This window comes from Mastomys coucha, unplaced genomic scaffold, assembly GCF_008632895.1.
Source record: "Mastomys coucha isolate ucsf_1 unplaced genomic scaffold, UCSF_Mcou_1 pScaffold23, whole genome shotgun sequence".
Taxonomy (NCBI): domain Eukaryota; kingdom Metazoa; phylum Chordata; class Mammalia; order Rodentia; family Muridae; genus Mastomys; species Mastomys coucha.
The window spans coordinates 110,338,474-110,359,754 of record NW_022196906.1 but is presented as its reverse complement, the minus strand read 5'-3'; the positions used below and the strand labels follow the sequence as shown (position 1 = coordinate 110,359,754).

General features: G+C 42.1%; 1 protein-coding gene across 14 annotated transcripts in view; it reads left to right on the top strand.

Moving 5' to 3' along the window:
* Nucleotides 1-19,809, top strand: part of Rbms3 (RNA binding motif single stranded interacting protein 3) — a 1,349,634-nt gene extending 1,329,825 nt beyond the window's left edge. For 6 of the 14 annotated variants that reach the window (XM_031343072.1, XM_031343070.1, XM_031343067.1 and 3 more), the window contains 3 exons: nt 6,708-6,785; nt 9,999-10,126; nt 13,908-19,809. In XM_031343072.1, coding sequence (XP_031198932.1) covers nt 6,708-6,785; nt 9,999-10,126; nt 13,908-13,914 — 213 coding nt within the window. In that variant the 3' untranslated portion in view covers nt 13,915-19,809. Of the gene's footprint in view, nt 1-6,707; nt 6,786-9,998; nt 10,131-13,907 lie in introns of those variants that run through there. The other 8 variants (XM_031343073.1, XM_031343071.1, XM_031343068.1 and 5 more) reach the window with 3 other exon arrangements.
* Nucleotides 19,810-21,281: the final 1,472 nt, after the last annotated feature.

The window sequence follows — 21,281 nt, the reverse complement described above, 5'->3', positions numbered from 1 at the left end:
AGGCACCCCTCCACCCTAGCTGCCACACAGACAGGCGTTTGTAAGGCACCCCTCCACCCTAGCTGCCAAGCAGTCAGGCATTTCTGAGGCACCCCTCCACCCTAGCTGCCATGCAGTCAGGCATTTCTGAGGCACCCCTCCACCCTAGCTGCCACACAGTCAGGCGTTTCTGAGGCACCCCTCCACCCTTTCCTTTGACGCTCTGTTTCCCAACAAGACTTGGCTGCCTCTCTTTTCTGAAATGTCCCCATCCTTACCAATTTATAGGCAGGGGCCAGAGCTCCTGTGCAAGGTCTAATCATTTTACAACTCCAGGTGAGCAGGCTGTTTCAAGTGTTTTAGGCAGTTTTGAAAGGGTAGACTTTCTTTGTCCCTTTACCCCCAGATGATTAAAACAAGAAGTTTCCTCACAGGAAACTCATGAAGCCCTCAGTTTTGTCTCGCTTTGATAAAGAAGGAAGCCAATCCCACTAAAAAGTCATAGTTTTTAAGGTTTTTTTTTTTCTTCCAGTCTGCTCTAAGACCATCAATAAATACTCAGAAGTAGAAACACCTTGTCCCAATTCAAACAGGCAAAGCCAGGCACCTTTCTAGCCTCCCATTTTCCTTCTCTTCTTGTAATTCTCGTAATGATGCAGTGTCTAGACTTCTCCGAGCAAGTGAAAAGGTTGGGAGTTTCTTGTGTGGCTTTGCACGTGGCCACCCCACACTCCTCCACACATCCATGGCAACGCCCAGGGCCTACAGAATATATAGAATTTATCAAGCTTTTTCTCCAGAGAGAAAAGACACCCAGGAATACCAGAACATCAACCTTCTACCAAGTGGGAGAGATCGCAGAGACTCATCCTAGAGACTCATCCCTGCAATCCACCGTTTTGTTTTCCTGTGGTTTCTTTCCATGGCCCAATCAAAAATGTTCCAAATAAGTGATTTGTATTCATAGAAAATTATGTCATATTCATGCTTTTGGAAGACACCATTCAAAAGTAATTGGTCTAGGATTAGTGAGACATCTCAGTGGGTAAATGTGCTGCCAAACCTGATGACCTGAGTTTAATCCCAGGGACCTACACGATAAAAGTGGAAAACACAAACTCTGACTGCCACAAGTACACTGTGGTATCCATTCTCCCCATCCACCACAGGCTTCTGTGCATGCAAAATAAAATATAATTTAATAATAACAAGATATAGTAATCTGTTCAAAGTGTGTATATCTATTCCTGTAAAATGACCTTAGTAAGAAATCCAGAGGATCTTGCCAAGGCAGAATGGTAAAGTTGAACTCGGTGGGCCACAATTGTGAGGATCCTTGAGTCTGATGCCCAGCCTCCAAGTACAAGGCATCTGTGGTTGTGCACACCTGCTGGCCCTGGGGCCTGATGGCCAGCCAGTCTGAAGGATCAAGGAGCTGTGGTTCAGTGAGACACCCCTTCACAAAAGATGGAGAGGGCTAATGGAAGAGTCGAGCAGGAGTGGCACGACCTGGATTGTTGGGTCTGAGTGCAGTTTGTGTGTTCGCACAGGATTTCAGCTGGGTGCTGGGAGAGAAGTCCAAAGCTAGTCGTCATCAGGAACTGACCTGTCACAGCCATTTCCCTGAAGTGCTCGCCTAACATGGCAAGCCTGTCACTTCTTCAGGCTTTCCCCTGGAGAGTCTGTCACAGGAGATCCTAGCCTTCGGGTTACCCACAGATAATAAGAGTCTTAAATCCACACAGCACTGGCTTGCTTAGCATAATCTGCCCTTAATTTTCAGATCTGCCTATTGTTACATTTTCTGTGACAAGAGTAACCAGAAAGGTGATTCCTGCTGAACGCTGACTGTTGGGATGTGCTCAACAGAGTCGCTCTCAAACTCTAAAAACCTTTACTGTTCCTTTTAGTGTAGTGGCATAATGTTAAGTCACCAAGTGTATAGGGTAAGGGTAGTCGTCCCTACAGGGAAATGAGAAACTGTGCGTACAAAAACAGAACGTGCACCAGAGAGGCTGGAGTGTGGAGCAGCTGGTAAAGTGCTATACTGCAGGACCAGGACCTGAGTTCAAACATTAGAACTCACATAATAAAAGCCAGGTGTGCCAGTGCAAGTTTATAATTACAAAAGAGGGGACTCTGGGGCTTTCTGCTGAATCTCTGGGCCAGTCAGTCTACCCTGCTTGGCAATTTCCAAACCAGGGATAGGCACTGTCTCTCAAAATGGCAGGTAGTGCCTCAAGAGTGATAACCGAGGCTACCTTTTGGTATGTACACATATGCAGATATGCGTACACACATACCTGTATGCTCATATGCACATGCATATATGCATGTACACATACACAGCCATGCACAACATGTCTGAAAAAAATCATAAAAATTCAATTGATAACATGTTATCATCTTTTTAAGTTTTCAACTTGTGTTTATTGTGGTGTGGTATGTGTGTGTGTGAGAGAGAGAGAGAGAGACAGAGAGAGAGAGAGAGAGAGAAAGAGAGAGAGAGAGAGAGAGAAAGAGAGAGAGAGAGAGAGAGAGAGAGAAAGAGAGAGAGAAAATATTGGTTTCTGCACATGAGTGCAACACCCACAGAGACCAGGAGAGGGTAATAGATCTCCTGAATGTGTAATTATAGGTGGTTGTGAGCCACCATCAGGGTGCTGGGAACCAAACCCCAGTCCCCTGGAAGAGCAGTCTGTGCTCCCGGCTGCTGTAAAATGAGTGGCCTCCCTCCAGACTCAGACTTCTGAGGAAAATTTGAGTGCGAAGCCTTCCATATTCTCAACCCCACTGAATGTTAGCAAAGGAATGAAGACTTATTGATTCAGCTTTACAGAGGCAAAACACAGATGGGGCCGTGAATAATCCGGTCATTTGAGGAAGCTTAGCCAGGAATCACATAAAACGTTCTCATTAACCAGACTGCCTGGGAACACTTTAGCTTGGCAGGGAGCTCTAAATAATTCATTGGATTCCCATATCAGAGTCTTAGGCATGCTTCCTTATAGACACAAACAGCAGAAAATGAGCACATCAAAACTCTGCCCTGCCCCCGGGGACTGGTGACATCACCCTGAGCAAATGTCATGCATGATAAATTATTAGATTCAGGTGCAAAGTTCATAGCTAGTAACTCTAGACTGTAAAATACCCCAGTCATTCATTCTGTCCTCACTGCTGCCTCTCCCAGATTCCACAGAGGACTCAATCCTCTTGCTGGTAGATAAGAAGTTTCATAAGGTACCAGCAAAGTCTACAAACGTGAAGGCCAACAATGCCATTCTACAGTAGACCAAGTCCATATACATATGGTGCAAATGCTTGAGGCTCAACACTTGAGGAAAGTGTGTTCCTTGGAATATTAGGTCCAAGCAAAGGTCTTACAGGAATAAACATGTTGCAAATGCTGTTTTAAACAGCTTTAAGAGGGCTTTTTAAAAGCATGAACCTTCAGTTCTTAACATAAATTATATTATTCATCTTTATTTATCGAAAGAGTGGATGTGTTATACAACATTGCTTAAATGCATTGGAACCCAGAGTAATGTTTCTGGGGGTGGGGAGGAGGCCTGTGTGTGTGTGTGTGTGTGTGTGTGTGTGTGCGTGTGTGTGTATGTGTGTGTGTGTGTGTGTGTGTGTATGTGTGTGTGTGTGTGTTTGTGTGTGTGTGTGTGTGTTTGTGTGTGTGTGTGTGTGTATGTGTGTGTGTGTGTGTGTGTGTGTGTAAATGGAGTGATTGCCTAGATGAGAGGGAATTATTGGATCTCCTAGGGTTGGAGTTACAGGTACTTGTGAACCACCAAATGTGTTGTGTAGGGAATGAAAGAAAACTCAAGTCCTCTATAAGAACATCAAGTGCTTTACCAACTAAGCCATCTATTGAGCACCATCTGGGAAGGTTTTGTTGACAAAGAACATATCTGGCCAAGGGACACCAAACATGAAATTGTATTTGCCAAAATATCGCTCTAAATTCTATACTTATTTGAAAAATTTAAAGAAGTTTAATATCTGAATATTTTCTTTCCGCTCTAGGGTACAAAATAATGAGAAGCAGTGGCTGGGGAATTTGACTAAAGATTGGATAGATATATCTTGGGATGGGTGTGGGATTGCATCTGAAGGAGCTCAGAATGACTGAGGACCATGAAGCATGTTGATTTGTAATGAGATATGAGGGATTTGACATGGATACTGTTTGTGTGTTGTGTGTGTGTGTGTGTGTGTGTGTGTGTGTGCCATACACACATGTTAGTGTGTAAAGACTAGAATACAACCTGCAAACTTGCAGGACTCCATTTTCTTCTTCCACCATTGGGGGCCCTTAGGATCCAACTCTCACCAGGCTTGGCAGCAAGTGCCTCCACCTTCCTCATGAGACATTTCGATAGTCCTGTTTTCAGTCCTCTACTTGCTTTTTATCTCGTAAGATTGTTTCATGTTATGTGTGTTGGCCTGCATGTGTATGTGCACAGTGCATGTGTGTCTGGTATCTGTGGAGGTCAGAATTGCAGTTAGGGATGCTGGGAACAGAACCTGGGTTCTCTGCAAGAGCAACAAGTGCTCTTAACTGCTGAATGGTCTCTCCGGACCACCCTGTTTATTGAAACAGTGTCTGTCATTGGATCTGGAACTCACCCATTGGCTAGACTAGATGGCCAGCAAGGTCCTCCCTCTCCCTGGCATTCTCCAGATGTGTACCACCTAGACTAGCTGGCCAGCAAGGTCCTTGTTCCTCCATCTCCCTCTCCTTGGCATTCTCCAGGTGTGTACCACCGCACTGTGTCCTTATAAGGGTGTTGGGGCCCTGAACTCATCATTATCCTTTCTCAGAACCTACTTCACTGGCCTCCCAAGTACCTCAGCCCATATGCTTTCATTCAGTCATTCAACATTTCCTTCCTAGTACCTAGGCATTACCTCATATTGTAGAAGATTCAGAAACAAATAAAACTTGACTCATGCCTTCGAAGAGATGGTATTCTGACTGCCTATGAGGGGAGTGCTATCTGCTGCATACCTTAAGAGCTCAAAGGTATCTGATGATACAAAGTTCAAGTACAGAAAGCATTAGGACTTTCTAGCGATCGCTGTGTCCAAATTACAAAATGGCTTTTGTCTGGTTAGGAGTTGAACCCAGTTATTTGTTTCTGTGTGTGCACTGAGGATGATAGTGTGTTCTGATTGGCTTATGGTTGTTTTATTAAGACTGTTCTATTTTTTTAACAAGCACATATAACTGTGTTTAGTTCAGAATTAGGAAGAATTCATTGCTCCAGTCTCATATGTGCGGCTTTAAACAACCATGGCTGATGGGCTGGACATCCTTCATACAGAACGTACTTTCCGCACCAACATACACATAACAAGCAGCTTGGGGGTTGCTGCTTATCTCTGCTCTTACTATTTGACCTCAGCCATCTCAAGCACATACAGGATCAGAGATTTCGGATGTTCCATGAAAACATCCGAACCTTTGCATGAAACAAGAAAACTTCCTTCGTGGCCTGACTCTGCCACTGCAGTTTTGTGATACAGTTTTAGAAGTCAGAAAACAAAGGATTCTGTAATTTAGTTCACAAAGAGGAGTGCTGTGAATGTGCAGGAAGAGTATAGATTACAAATGGGAAAGCAACTTTTACTTATTTCATATATATATATAGGTGTGTCATAATTAATATGTGTGTGTCCACATAATTTTTCTGGAATGGTCCCATTTCACTGCAAAAAAAAAGTTTGTCTGTTATCCACAGCACATTTGCTAGGAAATTTCATAATTTACCCCCATTATTGGACTGGTTTCTTTTTAAGACTTTATTTTTTATCATCTTTAATTTTGTGTGTGTGTGTGTCTGTGTGTAAGGTAAGAGCATGCACACATGTGTACAGAGTCTGTGGAGGCCAGAGAGGGTGTCGGATCTCTTGGAGCTGGAGTTACAGGTGATTGTGAGCAGTGTGACATGGGTCTTGGAAACCTAATTTGGGTCCTCATCAAGAGGGGACTACAACCTTAAAAGTTAAGACATCTCTTTAGCCCCCAGATTGTGTTTTTTATAAGGTATTAGATAGAAGATGCTCGTGGTGCCATGAGGATGGCATAGAAGGGGGGGGAACAAAAGCGATTTCAGCATTGCCTGTGGTGATCCTACTCTCCTTTGCTATGCTTGGGATTGGACTCAAAGCCTTGTACATTTTAAACAATCATTCTGCCACTGGGAGACATCCCCAGTCATTTACTTTATATTAACAAAGGTGGCGAGCAAACAACATTTGTCCATTAATGTGTTGCTATGCAAGTATTTCTTATATCGTTCCTTGGCATTTTTAGTTAAAAATCATTGCTTACAAATAATGATGATTTATTCATTCAACAAAAGACCGTCAGGATCCTACTGTGTGATAGGTTCTAAAACAGATGGAGGGAAAAAACAAATATCATCTTCACACTTGTGGAATTGGTGCTTAGGTATGAAATAGAAGACATTCCAGCTCTCACCTGGAGTGTGTAGATGAACATGCAGGGGGTGTGCTGGTATGGAGAAGATGAACCTACTATTGATATACGGTCTTACAGTAAGCAGGCGTCACTGTCGATAAGACCTGCTATTGTTAAACTTTGAGTCTAACCAGTCATGTGCTGTCCATTTGTCCTCTCATTCAGTGTTTGACTTGCTCACCATTTGCAACCCCCAAGTTCATGTGCATTTTTCTTTGATTTTCTCTAGTATATGACTGCTGCTCCCATGCAAGGGACCTACATTCCCCAGTACACGCCTGTGCCTCCGACAGCTGTTTCTATTGAAGTAAGTCTATCCTGTAAACACCAAGAGGCTAGGAGAGAGAGGTCTCAGCCACACAAGTCTCCATAATCCAAGGAATCCTCAGATACAATCTTTATGCTCCTCTAAGCCTTGCCCCTGTAAGCTGAGTGTACGGAAGTCTATGCATTGGCTCAGTCAAACCTACAGTTTGCTTTGCACATGCAGTTAACACATCTTATAGAGAGGTATAAAGGAAGAGTAAACAGTTCAAAGAGTAGATCCTTTTCTCATTAAATGCAGACCACACTCATGGACAGAGAGGAAGAACAGGTTCTAACTTAGTTACTTAGTTCTTTTCCCTCTTCCTGAGATATATAACAAAAGCAACTCAAGACAGAATGGGATCATGCTGGCTCACAGTTAAGAGTACCAAGCATCATATGCTTGGCAAGTCATTGAGACTGCTCACGCAACTGCTCACATCACATGCAATGAATGGAAGGAAGCAGAGAGCAATGAATGCTTGCCGCCATTCAGTTACTCTTTCTCCATTTGTACAGTCCAGGGACCCAGCCAGTGAATGACACCACCTACAGTTGATCTTCCCATCGTATTAATGCAATGAAGATAACTCCTACACAAGTGTGTCTTGGGCTGATGTTCCCAAGTCTGATCAGTCAAGCTAAGAACCAAAATTAACCATCCCAACATCACTTTGGAGTTTCTTAGAAATGAAATGTATCAGATACCACCACTCTGTTTCCTGAATCTGTTAATTTTAAGATGGTTCCTTGAGAATCCAGTCTCATGAAATGAGATAGCACCCTGATGCTCAAACCCTTATGCTAATTAAAATTATTAAAGGGGGTGGTTATGCTTTTAAAAATATGGATTCCTGAATTTGGTTACAAGAGATTCCTACTGGTTTGTCTGAAATATGTACTAGGTGTAGGGATATTTAAACAATCCCAGAAGATGCCGCCGGAAGGTATTGAGAACTGAGAACTATTGTTCCAGTTGCAAGTGTGCTTACTATGTATGAGGCTATGGGCTCCATCTCTAGCATGCTAGAAATCAAATTAGTAAAAAGCTCAGTGTTCTAATGAATGGATTCAACATACTCTAGCTTTCCTAGAGACAGGAAAGATGTAATTGAATCACTGTGGGTGTCATGAATCATGCTGTCATCTTGTCCTTAATGGAAGTAAAGTACTTTCTCTCTTTTCGTTGGGACAAATCCGTCCCCAGCAGCTCTCATGTTATTGGATGGAGCTGGAAAGGTGCAGAGGAAGGCAGAGAGCTACATAGATGGCGGCAGGCACTTAGACCGCACCTACCTCTAGGTATAGCCACGGTCCCTCTTCTTCTGATGCCCAAGTGCTTTGTGGTCACTGGTGGACATTACTTTCTAATAGCTGGAAACTGAAAAACTAATCAACATACTTCCTGGACTCCATCTTTCCTGCTTTGTAACACAACCAGTAACTAGACTGCTGTACTTCTCCATGGGACTATTTACTAGTAGGGAGGTCAACGGAGGTCTTTGCCAAATAAATTGGGTCTCTGAAAATGTTTACAGATTTATTTTTGGAGTGTAACAGCTGTATACTTGAAGACAGGTAAAGAAAGCCCCAAAGATTAACAAGGCATTGTTGTACAGTCTAGGAGACTATGGCTACCTATCACATCCTTATTGTTTTGAACTTTCTAATCATGTGGGTTCAAAGTCTTGGCCTATTAAGAAGGTTTTAATTAGAGTTCAAGAACATGAGCTTAGATTACATGGTATTTGCTATATTTAGTGACTTAATAAGCAACACATTACAAGTGCCACGAGCATAAACCTCTCACGTATTTGCCTTTCTATGCATCTCCACCAAAGGCTTATGCGATCGAGAAAGCCAGAGCCTTTCATTGGCATGGAGTAACAGACACATGTAAGAAAGTAGTTTTGTAGAGTTAGGTCTGGAGTTGGAGAGAGAAGACTAAACTGTCCTCACTATTCTGCCTTGAAGCCATGCTTGTGAAGAAAAGAACTTAGTCATGTTCATGTAAAAATACCAGATGGACATTGGGTAGTATCCATCTGTCAATCAATGGACCAATCACAAACCAATCCTATTTGGGGGTTCTAAAAAGAGAAACCCTGTCTCAAACAAAAAGTACAAAACCAGGAAGTAAGTGATGGGAAAAACTGAACAAAATCTACATCATCCACATCACCCGCATCACCCACATCATCACGCACATCATCACGCACATCATCACCCACATCACCCATCACCTGCATAACCCACAGCAAGTATCCAAGATTAAACCAGCTTAAAGATGCTGTGGCTACTGTTTTTTCCTTCCCTTTTTCCTCATCCCCTCTTCCTCTTCTTTTATTTCTCTGAATCCTCTGACTGAATGCCTGTTCATGTCTTGGAAAACAAACCACAATAAAACAATTTAGAAAGAAAGAAAAAGAGAGAAAAAGAAAGGAAGGAAGGAAGAAAGAAAGAAAAAAGGAAGGAAGGAAGGAAGGAAAGAAGGAAGGAAGGAAGAAAGAAAGCCAGCCAGCCTACATGAGAACCTGGGCCAAATGGCACAGCCTTTGATCCCAGGACTCTAGAGGCAGAGATGTGAGTTCCAAGGTTACACAAGGAAATGCGATCTTAAAGCAAAACACAAACAATTCCAACAGCAACAGAAAATCTTATGCAAGAAGCTGGAGGGAGAATTCCTACTTTCGCAATACAGAAAGTTGGTTCTCAGCCCCCACATCAGGAGGCTGAGGAACATCTGTAACTCCAACTGAAAGGGATGCAACACCTTCTTCTGACTTCATGGTCACCCTCCCCCCACACATAGGCCTATATGCTCATAGACATATGCACTTCTGTACATAAATAAGAACATATAATAAATCTTCACAAACATGCTTAGGTTATTGTAGGTGAGCCCAGACTGTGATTATAAACAGCTTTAATTGAGGACAGAGTCCATTACAAACATACTTGAAATGGTTTCTGACCACATGACCCCTCCAAGAACTTCTGATGGCAGAGCTTACTAGTATTTCATCATCAATACAACAAGATCAACCATTACACAAGCGTATCCTGATGTTTTGCTCAGTGCCCATGCTGTGGTTTCCCGTGGCTAAGGGTTATCTCTTTTCAAACTCAACAGAAGCAGGGCATTTGAGCTACATCTAGAGAGGGCCCTTTGCTGAGACAAATAAGGGCTGTGTGTACCGATTTGCCTCTTTAGGGTGTTGTTGCTGATACCTCTCCTCAGACGGTGGCCCCCTCATCCCAGGACAGCAGTGGTCAGCAGCAGCAGTTAGCAGTGGACACGGCCAGTGAACACGCACCGGCATACTCCTTCCAACAGTCCAAGTAAGTCTGTTCTGTGCTGAGCTCGTCCCTCAGCACCAGAGATCTGGAAGTCCTTTTCTCTGAGTGTTTCCTTTGGTTTGGTTTCACAGAAACCACCTGTAAACTTAGGGGTAGGCATGTCTCGCTCATGATCACTTGAGGGGCTCTCAGCTGGCTTCGGGTGAGTGGATTTTTCAGTCTTGGCTGTTCTTGGCCCTGTGTGTGCGTTATTGTTCAGACAAGTTCAAATTCCAACAACAGCAGGAAGAAAACCCAGCAAAAGCAGGCACTCGGCTTTGCTTCTATTCATTGGCTGCTATCCTATTGGTTAATGCAAGTCACATGACCCAGCAATCAATAAAGGTGCTCACATCAAGAGAGAAGCATTGCAGTTATTTAAAAATAAAAATAATCTGTTCAATGCTATTGAGAAAATTATAGTATTCCCACCTTAAACTAGATAGAGAACAGACATTCTATTCTTAATCTCTTAAACAATTACAGTGACATTCTCATTGCAGGTTGACTTTGAATACCTGGACAAATGGTCATGTAAATGAGAATATTGTTAAATATATGATAGAGATATTAAGCCCTCCCTGCCCAGGAATTAAATAGCAGAGGATAATAACTAGGTACTCAGAATTACTCATGAAACAATTTTAATTACCCATAAAGCAAATTACATTTGGCTGTGTGTGGAACAAATACGTAGATTACATTCTGAGGACTCTGCTCTGAAGTGGGAGGAATTAACCATGGGGAAGTATATATGGAGAAGCCTTTGTGAGCAAACTGACCAAGTTGGTGCATCACGCCCGAACCTCTGATGAGTCTGCTTGCAGAGCATTGCTCTCTGTTCTTTCACTCCTAAAACACAGAAGAAAGTGAGCACATCACCCGTGCCTGTAGTCAACGGATGATCACTCATGCCTGTACTCAACAGATGTTCACCCATGTCTGTAGTCAACGGATGATCACCCATATCTGTACTCAGCAGATGATCACCCATGCCTGTACTCAATAGATGATCACCCATGCCTGTAGTCAACAGATGAAAGGGTAAAAAAGTGTGGTCTACACCTCCATGATAGAATTTTATCCAGACATAAAAAAGAGTGGAATTATGTTCCTAGAAAAAAAATAGATTAGATTGGAGATCGTATTAAGCAAAATAAACCAGATTAAGACAGATAGTATCTTTATTTTCTGTATCTTTATTTTCACATGCAGAGTCTAGATTTACATTACATATATACATCTATACACATATATGGATACATACATCTACACTCGCAAGATAAAAAAAATATAGAATTTGTGTTTTTTCTGTCCCAGTGTAATAGAAAAAATATCCCCAAGACAATTTAACTAGTCCTTGTTAGGGTAGCTTTCTTTAGTATACAGTTTCACAAATTAGAATACTCTCCTTCCCTACATGGTCGACTGATGAACAAGCCACTACTTTGCTCAGTTCCTTTGTCTGCTTGGGTCATTATGCTAAATGAGATGTGGATATCTGTAAGAAGTTCCTAATAGCTGACATTTCTCATCAGACACCGGCTAACCCTCCTGTGGGGTGTGAGATGCAGATGGGGCCACCCAGTGTTCCTGAAATGCAGCTTGATGCATTACATACATTTAACATTAAGATGTCTACAGTCAGGCAACTGCAAACCACAGGTAGAGGTCACAGGGACACATCTGAGAAGCACAACACTCGGCTTCTGAGTAAAAGGCCTACCACAGACTACTTTCCTTGTCCACATTTTACTCTTCAGGCTAAAACAAAGAACTTGGGGCTGGAGAGGTCGCTTAGCAGTTCAGAGCACTTACTGCTCTTCTAGATACCAGTGTCCTGTTTCAAGGGTCCATGTGAGGACTCACAGCTGCCTGTAACTCCAGCTCCAGGGGATCCAGGGCACCCACACAATCATTTGCATGAACACTCAGGGACACACGCACATACACAGAGAACTTTGCATGATAGACTTATGAGGGATCCCTCCCCCCATTATTAATGCATAGGGACTATCAGTTCTTATCACAGAGGGAGGTCGGACCTATGGCTTATTCTGGAAATTCTATGAGAATTCTATTCCCCATTGAGTTACTACTTATCCCTGTGCTGTATATAAAACCTTTAAATAGCTGGAATCCAGGGACTTGGGAGGCGGCTTGCTTGGTAACGGAATGTGCTCTCAAAGTGGGAACACCTGTGTTCTAATCCCTAGCACCCACATAAGAAGCAAAGTGTGGGCACCGTTGACTGTTACTCAGTATTGGGTGAACCGAGTCAGACAGATTTCGAGACCTTGCAAGCCAACCAATCAGCTCAGCAGAAAGTGAGCCTCAGGGTCGGTGTCTCAAAGCAATAGAGCAGAGACCAGTAGAGGAAGATGGTCAACTTTGACCTTTAACCTCCACCTGTGCACAACCCAAATGAGCAGCCACACGTATGCAGACAGACATACAATATATACACACAAAATTAAAAGTTAGGTGTGTACGTTCTTTTACATTTTTAATTAAAATCCCTTTCCTTTTTCTTTCCTCCCTCCACCCCTTCCATCCTTCCCCATGTCAAATCGATAGCCACTTCTTTAATTATTATTGGTCATCCAGTACAAAGTGCTCAGCCCTGAAGTCACATACATACAAAAACAAAAAAAAAAAAAAATGGACTCAGCACGTGGTATTTATATATTTATGCGTGTGTGTATAAAAAATAATGAAATAAGAATTTAAATGTAACCAGACCCCAAAAAGCATGCCTGCAAGTCCAGTGAGGTTCCCAGTTGCAGAGCGAGGAGTCTTTGCCTCGACTTCCACCGCTGTGGCCTCTGTTTCACCATTCAGTTCCGAAGGACCCTGGCCCACATTTTTGAAGTTATGAGGTCACCAGTCTCTGAAGAGTAAGACTTGGGGTGCTGGGGAAAGAGATGTGCCACCATCCACGACAATTAGGGTTAGAGAGCCCATCCTAGATCCTGATGAAATGGCACCAGGATCTGGGCTTTCAACAAAGAGGAGTACTGCGCCGTGTATGCAGTCTATCTGTCCGTCTGTCCGCCCTCCGCACAGCAAGGCCGATGGACTAAGAATCCTCTGATTGTCAGGTAATAAATACTCCAAAGTACACCTGCAGGGTACACAGTGACTCTCCCCTGCTCCTGTGGCTTGCTTCGAGTTTGTCTACTAAGGCTTCACGGTGGACAGCTTGGTCTCCAGTAAAGCCCAGGGAGAGGATGACAGGACACATGAGGTACAACCTCCTGGCAGATCACAGTGCTCCTGAGTTAGAAGGCATCGATGCTGTTGTCATGGCGATTTGAGTTTTGACTTAGATATTTTTAAGGGCCCCTAAGGCTTTTGCTAAGGTTCCCAGCATCTACATGGCTGCTCACTACTGTCTTCTAGCTCTACTTCAAAGCAGTCTGATGTCCCCTCCTGGCCTCTGAAAGTGCTGCATACACGTGATACATCTGCACACATACAAACAAGCAGTTATACACACAACATCAAGATAAGTAGATCTTTAAAAATATTTAAATATATTTAAAAAATATTTAAAAATATTTAAGTTCATCCACCTCGGTTTTGACACGAGCAAACTCTTGCTCAAGTGTGGAATTTCTATGAAGTCAACAGAACTTGACTGCCTCATAGGCTAATTAATACACCTGTTGCATCTCTTCTTTAAGTATGACAACAAGCTTGGGCTCCTCCAAGGAGACGTCCCAGGAAACAACGGAAGAAAGACTTGGATGTAATAACCACTCTTACCCGTTTGTCTTTGCAGACCATAGACAGAAGTGAGGATGTCCATCTGAAGCTTTACCTTCAATGAGGAAACGTCACTGAGCAAGAAGTTAGTTAGCCTCCGGCTTGCACAGGCGCCACGGGAAAGCTCTCTTGTTCTTTTATTTTTATTTTTTTTATTTTATATTTTACTCAAAGAAAACAAAATTTTTATGTGCTGTGCAAATGGTTCCTTCGTGTGGTCTAACAGTTATTTTTGTTATTTTTTTTTTAATTAAAGGGAAAACAAATCCCAGAAAGGGGGTGGGTGGGGTGGTAAACATCACAAGTTGATGCTTTCTTTGGAAAAACAGAATTTGCCTGAAGGTTAAAGTAGATTTTTTTTTTTAAGTAGAAACACCGATGTGAAGAGTTGGGCAACCAGAAGTTTAAGAAAATTATTTTCCTCAGTAATTAAGCTATTTTTTCTCCTCTTTTCCTTTCTTGTTTGAACCTCCTGGGGTTTTTTTATATATATATTTTATGTTTTCTTAGACGTATTTAGGTAAGGTTTATCTTGAATCTTAATTGCCTTAATTTTAAGGACGTCAAAGGCCCCAGAGGCTTTGCTTTCAGCGTCTTGTTAAAAAAAAAAAAAAATCAAGAAAGAATGGAGGTATTGTGCCAGCCTTCACTGGCACGGAAGATGGAGACTGAGTTTTTAGGGTGGAAAAGAAAAAGAAAAAAAAAACTGTACAGCTTGAAGGAAAATGGTTTTTCTTCATTTGAAGAAAATTTGTTGGTAAACGAAACCAAGGCAACTGCAAGAATTTGGAAACGCTGGGACTTCTCATGAACTTTGACACAATCGCTCTAAAATGGCTAAAAGACATTTTATGGTAAAGTTATTCATGTTGGTTTTAAAAACAACTGCATTAGAGATAATGCGTGTTTGGGGGGCAGAATGCAGATTTTTTTTTTTTTAATTTACAAGAGCGTGGTTGCTAGCGAAAGCGTTAGTGCTTTTTATCTGCAGTTTTTTCTATGAGCTTTGTCAGGTTTTAGTCAGCTTTGCTTGTCACATTGCAAAAACCTAGCGTAAGAGCAACTCAAAACAAAACTTACGTAGATAGACGCTTACGGTCAAAAAGTGCAAAAAAATAAAAAATAAAACAAAAACACACACACAAAAAAAAACAAAACAAAACAAAAACAAAAAAAAGCAATAGATAGAGAAATTGTTGACAATTTCTGTAGTCTTTCTTAGTTGTGGTCAATTGCAGCCTATGGATGGCCTATTTTATACCAAAGATGAAGTGAGGCCCTGTTACAGGCGTGATGGGAGACACTGCTTTTCTTTCTTTGAAGTTTTGTTTGACCTACATGGCCAGACCAGTTCTAACTTCATTTAAGCTACCTTCCACTAGTGTGTTACATACAGAAAAAAAAATTGTTTTTCTAAAAATGTGTATTTGTCGATAGTTGAAGTTTGTTCCTAGCCCGCTCAGCAGTTTAAGCATGAGAGAGGAATCTGAGACCCAGTGGATGGATGGATGCCAGTGGCTCTAACTCCTGTGAGCTTTGCTAGCTCCTGGCCAGCTCTTTCAGCAGTGGATAGGTGGCCACCAATACACTGGGTCCTTTGTTCAAGAGGTTGCAATGTCGTCATCTGAACTGCAGGCTAAGGATGCCCCCTGAAGGATGCTTCTGATGTCCGAAAGGTCACTTGTCAGAAACGCTCACTGATGTTCAGCTTGGTGGAGTGTGGTCCCCAGAGAATCACTCACGAATTGGTAACAATATTTCTTTCAAACACAGACGGAAACAGATTTTGTCTTCTCACCTTCATTTTGTTATTGGCCCACCTCACACAGGTGCTTTAATTCTGTGTTTGGGGAGGGAATGTTTTTCTTTTACCTCCTCTACCCGTTATGTTCTCATATCTTGATACTGACAGGAGAAACAACACAGCCCTCTTTAAATTTTGGTTTAACTCTCCAAGATAAGTGGGACCATTAAGATCTAAGACTCCTTTGAGTGCAGTAGGGGCAAGCTCTTAACACGCTAGTTGACAATCAATAAATTGTTTGCTTTTTATCATCAAGAACCATAAGAATTAGGGGTTGATCCAGCACCAAAACCAAAAGAGATATTTGCACTTAGAATAATGCAAAACTTGGCTTAAAATGATCAAAATTGGCTTAGTGAGAAAGTCCTAACCGTTCCGACTAATCATATCTGGGATCAACAGATCTTGTTTTGCTGGAAGTTAGAGGCAGTGGCATGGAACTCTGTCATGGGATCATTCTCAAGAACTGTTTTTGATTTGAATCAAGTAGACGAAGCTCTTTTCTGCAGGGTTAGTCTGTCTGAGTGTATAGGGAGAACACAAATACAAGCACTGGAGAGGACAAGAGAGTAGGCTTTCAGAAACAAAACAACTTGTAAGGCAAATCGTAGTCCCATTAGATCCCCACAACTAATGAGTCTTAACAGGTCCGAAGGTCCATAATCTGCTGTCTCAGTAGATGCTGATTCTCTTCTTTGCCACCCTGTGAACTGAGAGCTCAAACCCAGAAAGTCACCTCACATGTTGGCCATCAAACTAATTACAGAACCATATCCAAGGAGACAGCAACACACTGCAGAGACATTCTGTGCTTCACCTTTATCCTAACTTCTTTCCGTGCTTTGGAGGGAACCTGAGATGTCTACAGCCTTCTGTAGCACCGGTCAGCTCCCTGTGTGTTGGAAGGGTGGACTTGAATTTGTGGAAAGCAAACCCTCACGTTCCAGCGGCTCTCAGAAAACTCACTTGAGACTCCACTTTCTCTTTCTTCATCTTCTCTCTGTTCTCTGTGTAAGTAAGGATTATCCTGGGCATCATTCATTTGAATATGAAACCAACATACTTTCTTGTCCTTTCTGTAAAAGTACAATATACCTGTATTCACATGATACAAAGAGAGTCTCATTTGCATAACCGATAATGAGGCTTCAAGGTAGCTACCATGTGGCGATTGAAGGCGCCTAGGAAACTCCATGCTCAAAACCCCCATCCTACATAGTCATTCTGAAACATTTCTTTCAACTCTGAAATTTTCATGGTCTCTTTTCTTTTAAGCCACCTCAGGCCAACGGAAATCATTATGTCATTTTCTATGTTCCTGTGTGTTTTGTGTTTGGGCTGTTTTGATAATGCCATTCCATAAAATCTTTTGGGAAGAAAAAAAATGTGCACATTCAAATTGGCTCCCTCTTTTTCTGTCATTTTTACCTAAGAATTGTTTTTCAATAGTCCAATGTAGGAGGGAAAGAAAAGACATCAATTACTATGTTGTAATAAAAACAAGACACCTCCCCCAAACCCACATATGCAATGTGTGCAGTGCAGATACCAGAATCTCAACCGAGTCATGACGGTCCTCATGACTTAATGTTACAGTCATTTTTAAAATTAAAGTAAAATTCTAATTCTTGAGAATGTCAAAATATTTTTATTTTATTCCTTTTCATTACCACATACTGGGTTTAGGATACCAACTAGAGCCACAATCCAAAGAAGATAAATTCTGAGTCATCTAAATGTTACCTATTCTGTCAAAACAGTGGATTTCTTTGAATAATGACAAAGATATCAGGAGAGGTAGAATGTGTGGTGACTGGTAGTCGTTTTTACCTAAGGACCCCAGGATAGAACCTGTGTGAGCTAATGGTAATATCAGCAGGTGCTGAAGATTAAAAATAATTGCTTAGTTTTTTAATGCTTTGTTTAATGATTGGAATATCTATGAGAAAACCTACACATCTTTTCTATTTATTTAAAAAATCCCCTCCACTGAAGAGTGGGATTTGGTCTCAACAGGGTCCTGGCACTCTTCTTCATGAAGGAGATGTTTGGATGGGACATCTGCGTAGACTATGATGTTAATAGGCTAAAACTACTTTTGACAATCCAATCTCATTCAAATGAGTGTGCGCAGAACTTCAGGAGAGCTGAAGACTGAAGAGTAAGTCTTATGTGGGCCTCCATGGAAAACCCGTGATTTCAAACTAGTGAGACAGCAGAATTGAAAGTCACCTGAAAAGGCTGTCAGCATGGCAAGCAGTCACACATCAGGATATTATAGAATAATGTCACAGAACCTTGATCTGATTTATCTTGACCACAGTGTGGAGCAAAGAATAAGATTTCTTTTTTTCCTTTCTTTTTTTCTCTTTTTTTCCATTGGGATTAGTAAGCTGAACATTTATTTTGAGCCCACTGGCCATGATAGATTCTACTGAACCCCAGGAGTAGCTGGATTGGCAGGTTCCTTGATTCCATTTCCTTCTCATGGGATTTCTTTCATCCATGAATTGACTCATTTTACAGTTGCAGTGTTGTAAGGTGGTTGAACCTAACTTGAGATTAACATTTCTTACTCATACAAAAGTGGTCTGTCCTGGCCATTCTTTGTGATGACCTGGAGTTTAGGAAAGAACAAGGCTCCATGATTTAAGAAACTGGGTTCAGCACAGATTCCTTATTTCTCTTGTCTTTGAGCCCATACCCCAACTTGTAACCTGCAGACATAGTTGCTCTCAAAGAAAGGGCTGGGTATCTTCTAGGCAGTAAGAGCCACAAGGTTCTGGGCAGGAAAATAATGTTCTGTGGGATTCAGTTCAGAGCTGAATGCAGAGAGAGGCAAGATGGAGCTTGAGGAGTCAGGGGTGGGGTGGTGTAAGCCCAGAGTCACCTGGGAGATTTTCTTAACACTGCTCCACTTCAAAGAAAGTCAGTCACTGTCAGCTTTCCAAGGGCTAGCTAACTAGTTGGTGGGAGTGTTTTGTCTTTTCTTCTGGATGACTAGCCCTTTCAACCTTAGCATCTCACTGCAAGGGTGGACAGAAGAAGCCCCTGAAGAGAACAACGAACACCGGTCTGTTTTGCTTCCCAAGTACTGATGTATCAAGGGAGTTTTAATCATCAGTGAAATTAATGTCCACACATCACACACTATGAATTTCAACAGTCGATACATGTCCTTTTCCTATCCACCACACATAATCAAGAGTTGGCTGCCCTCTTGCAAAACATAAATGGAAAAGTTCTAAGAACAAACTTGGCTCCCCTTAGAAGAAGGCTACTTTGGCTCCATTCTCTTGACTGAAACTCAAACCAGGAAAAAAAGATCAACATATTCTCTATCAGGAGAATATAAGATCATTTTGGCTAAATACACAGTATTAATCTCCTTTTAAAAACTTTTGACTACAAAAGGTATCATTTTTATTTTTGTTGTTGTTTCTATTTGAATCTGTGTTACTGTGTTAAGACTGAAAGTTACTGGTATGGTGAGGCATAATTTTATGGCCATTGTGTACCTAAGTAAAAGGTGTAACATTAGTGTTACACTTTGGACTTTGAAACCTCTGGTCCAACATTGTTAAAGATGCTCTCTCCTCCTCCCCAAATGCATTATGTTACATCCTCACATGTACACAGAAGTTAGCTGTTCCATCCCTGTTAGGAATAGTAAGACTGGTTCAAAGACACATTGGGTATCTGAAATGATATTGCTCTCCAGTCTGGAAAAAAATGTCCCCATTAACTTAAGAAAATCATTGGAATCTTTAGTTTTTAAGCTCTGGGTGAACGTACTTCAGTTTCTAGGACAACTGTGGCAGGGCTCCCTCTTTCAAAGCCTTGGTTTACATCGTCTTCAACTCCATGGACCTCCTGAAACACCCTTTTGAGATTTTATTTAAGGGCATCTTTGTATTGCTGTCTCTGACTGTCGTGGAGAGTTCTGTAATCCTATGGCGTTTCTGGTTTTATCTCTACGTTCTTTCATGTATATCATGGTCAAGTTAGATACCATTTCCCCTGTTTCCTGGGCTCTCTGTAGATCAGTGGATATTAGGTTTCAATTTCTGTTTTCTTTGATGAAGCTTTCAATAAAAAATGGAAATAAAATCAACAAAGCAGGGCTGTGGTGTTTGTTTGCACTATTCCAGAAACTTGTTGTGGGAAGGAGTAGGGACGGAAGGAGCTGTGTCTGGATTTACTTCTGTTTTTTAAATTGTTATTTTTCTGGAATCAATGCAAGAAAAGATCACTCAGGGCTGGAGAGATAGCACAGTGGTTGGGTCCTGTAGAGGACTCAAGTTTGGTTGCTAGCACCTACCCCTGTTGGCTTACAAGCACCTGAAACTCCAGGGGGTCAAACACACATTCACACACACACACACACACACACACACGGGAGGGGGGAGAAGGTACGGAGTGGTAGATGGGTAGCTGCTGAACCCCTCTGTGTATGTAAGAGTTGTTGGAAGATAAGGGAAAGACCTCAGTGGGAGAGAGAGAGGGGGAGATAGAGAGGGAGAGGGAGACAGAGAGGGAGAGGGAGGGAGAGGGGGAGGGGGAGGGAGAGGGAGGGAGAAGGAGGGGATGGGGAGGGGGAGGGGGCGGGAGAGGGAGAGGGAGAGGGATGGGGAGGGGGAAAGAGAGAGAATAGAAATCTGATAATAAATAAAAAAGTTATTTCAAGCAAGAAGGCAGAAGAGAGGAGGGAGTGGCCATTAATGCCTGGAAGCCTGAGAAAGCCACCATGGGAGCCTTAAGAAGGCACAGTCTTCTGCTGAGGTCTTTCCATTATCTTCCAACAACTCTTACATACACAGAGGAGTTCAGCAGCTACCCATCTACCACTCAGTACTATGTGAATGCAAGAGTTTCTTTCTCCAGCAATGGTTTCTGTCCCTGCAAGAGTCAGGTGAACCAAGATAAGAAGTACACCTTCCTTCAGCTGTGGATGGTTATGGTAAGTAAATAATTTAATTTAAGGATATTTCCCTGGTCCATAATTACCCAGCTCTTTTGGATCTTACATCTAAGGACTAAGAAATATCCCATCCTGTGTGTTTGCTGTGCGGTTCAAAAAATACTATGATGTGGAAGATGAGAAAAATATTGGATGGAGGAAGTGTATGCAATTTGTTAAACAGAAAGACTGGTGATATTTGAGACAGATAATATAAGGAGAGAGAGAAAGAGAGAATGCACACATACAGGCATGAACAAAGGTTTCATGGATAGGAAGCCCCCATGAACTGTGTTTATGTATGATGTGCTAAGCACACATAAGAAATAGGAGTTTTTGGATATTCATTATTCCTGAATGGCTACCCCAATGGTGACAATTATTATCTACCCATAGCAGACCCAGCATCTTTCATTGACTCTCTGTTGATGTCCTTGTTCAAATCTGAATTCTGTGGCACTCAGCACTGGTGGGCACAAGGATGCATCCAAGAGAGAAGGAGGAGGGTGTATGAACATTGAAGAGCCTTCAAGCCCATGGTCCTTCCACTCTTCTTGCATCTTACCTTCAATATGTTGGCCTATTTCCTGCAGTTCTCCCTTGCTTCCTGCCTTGCATTAAGCCTT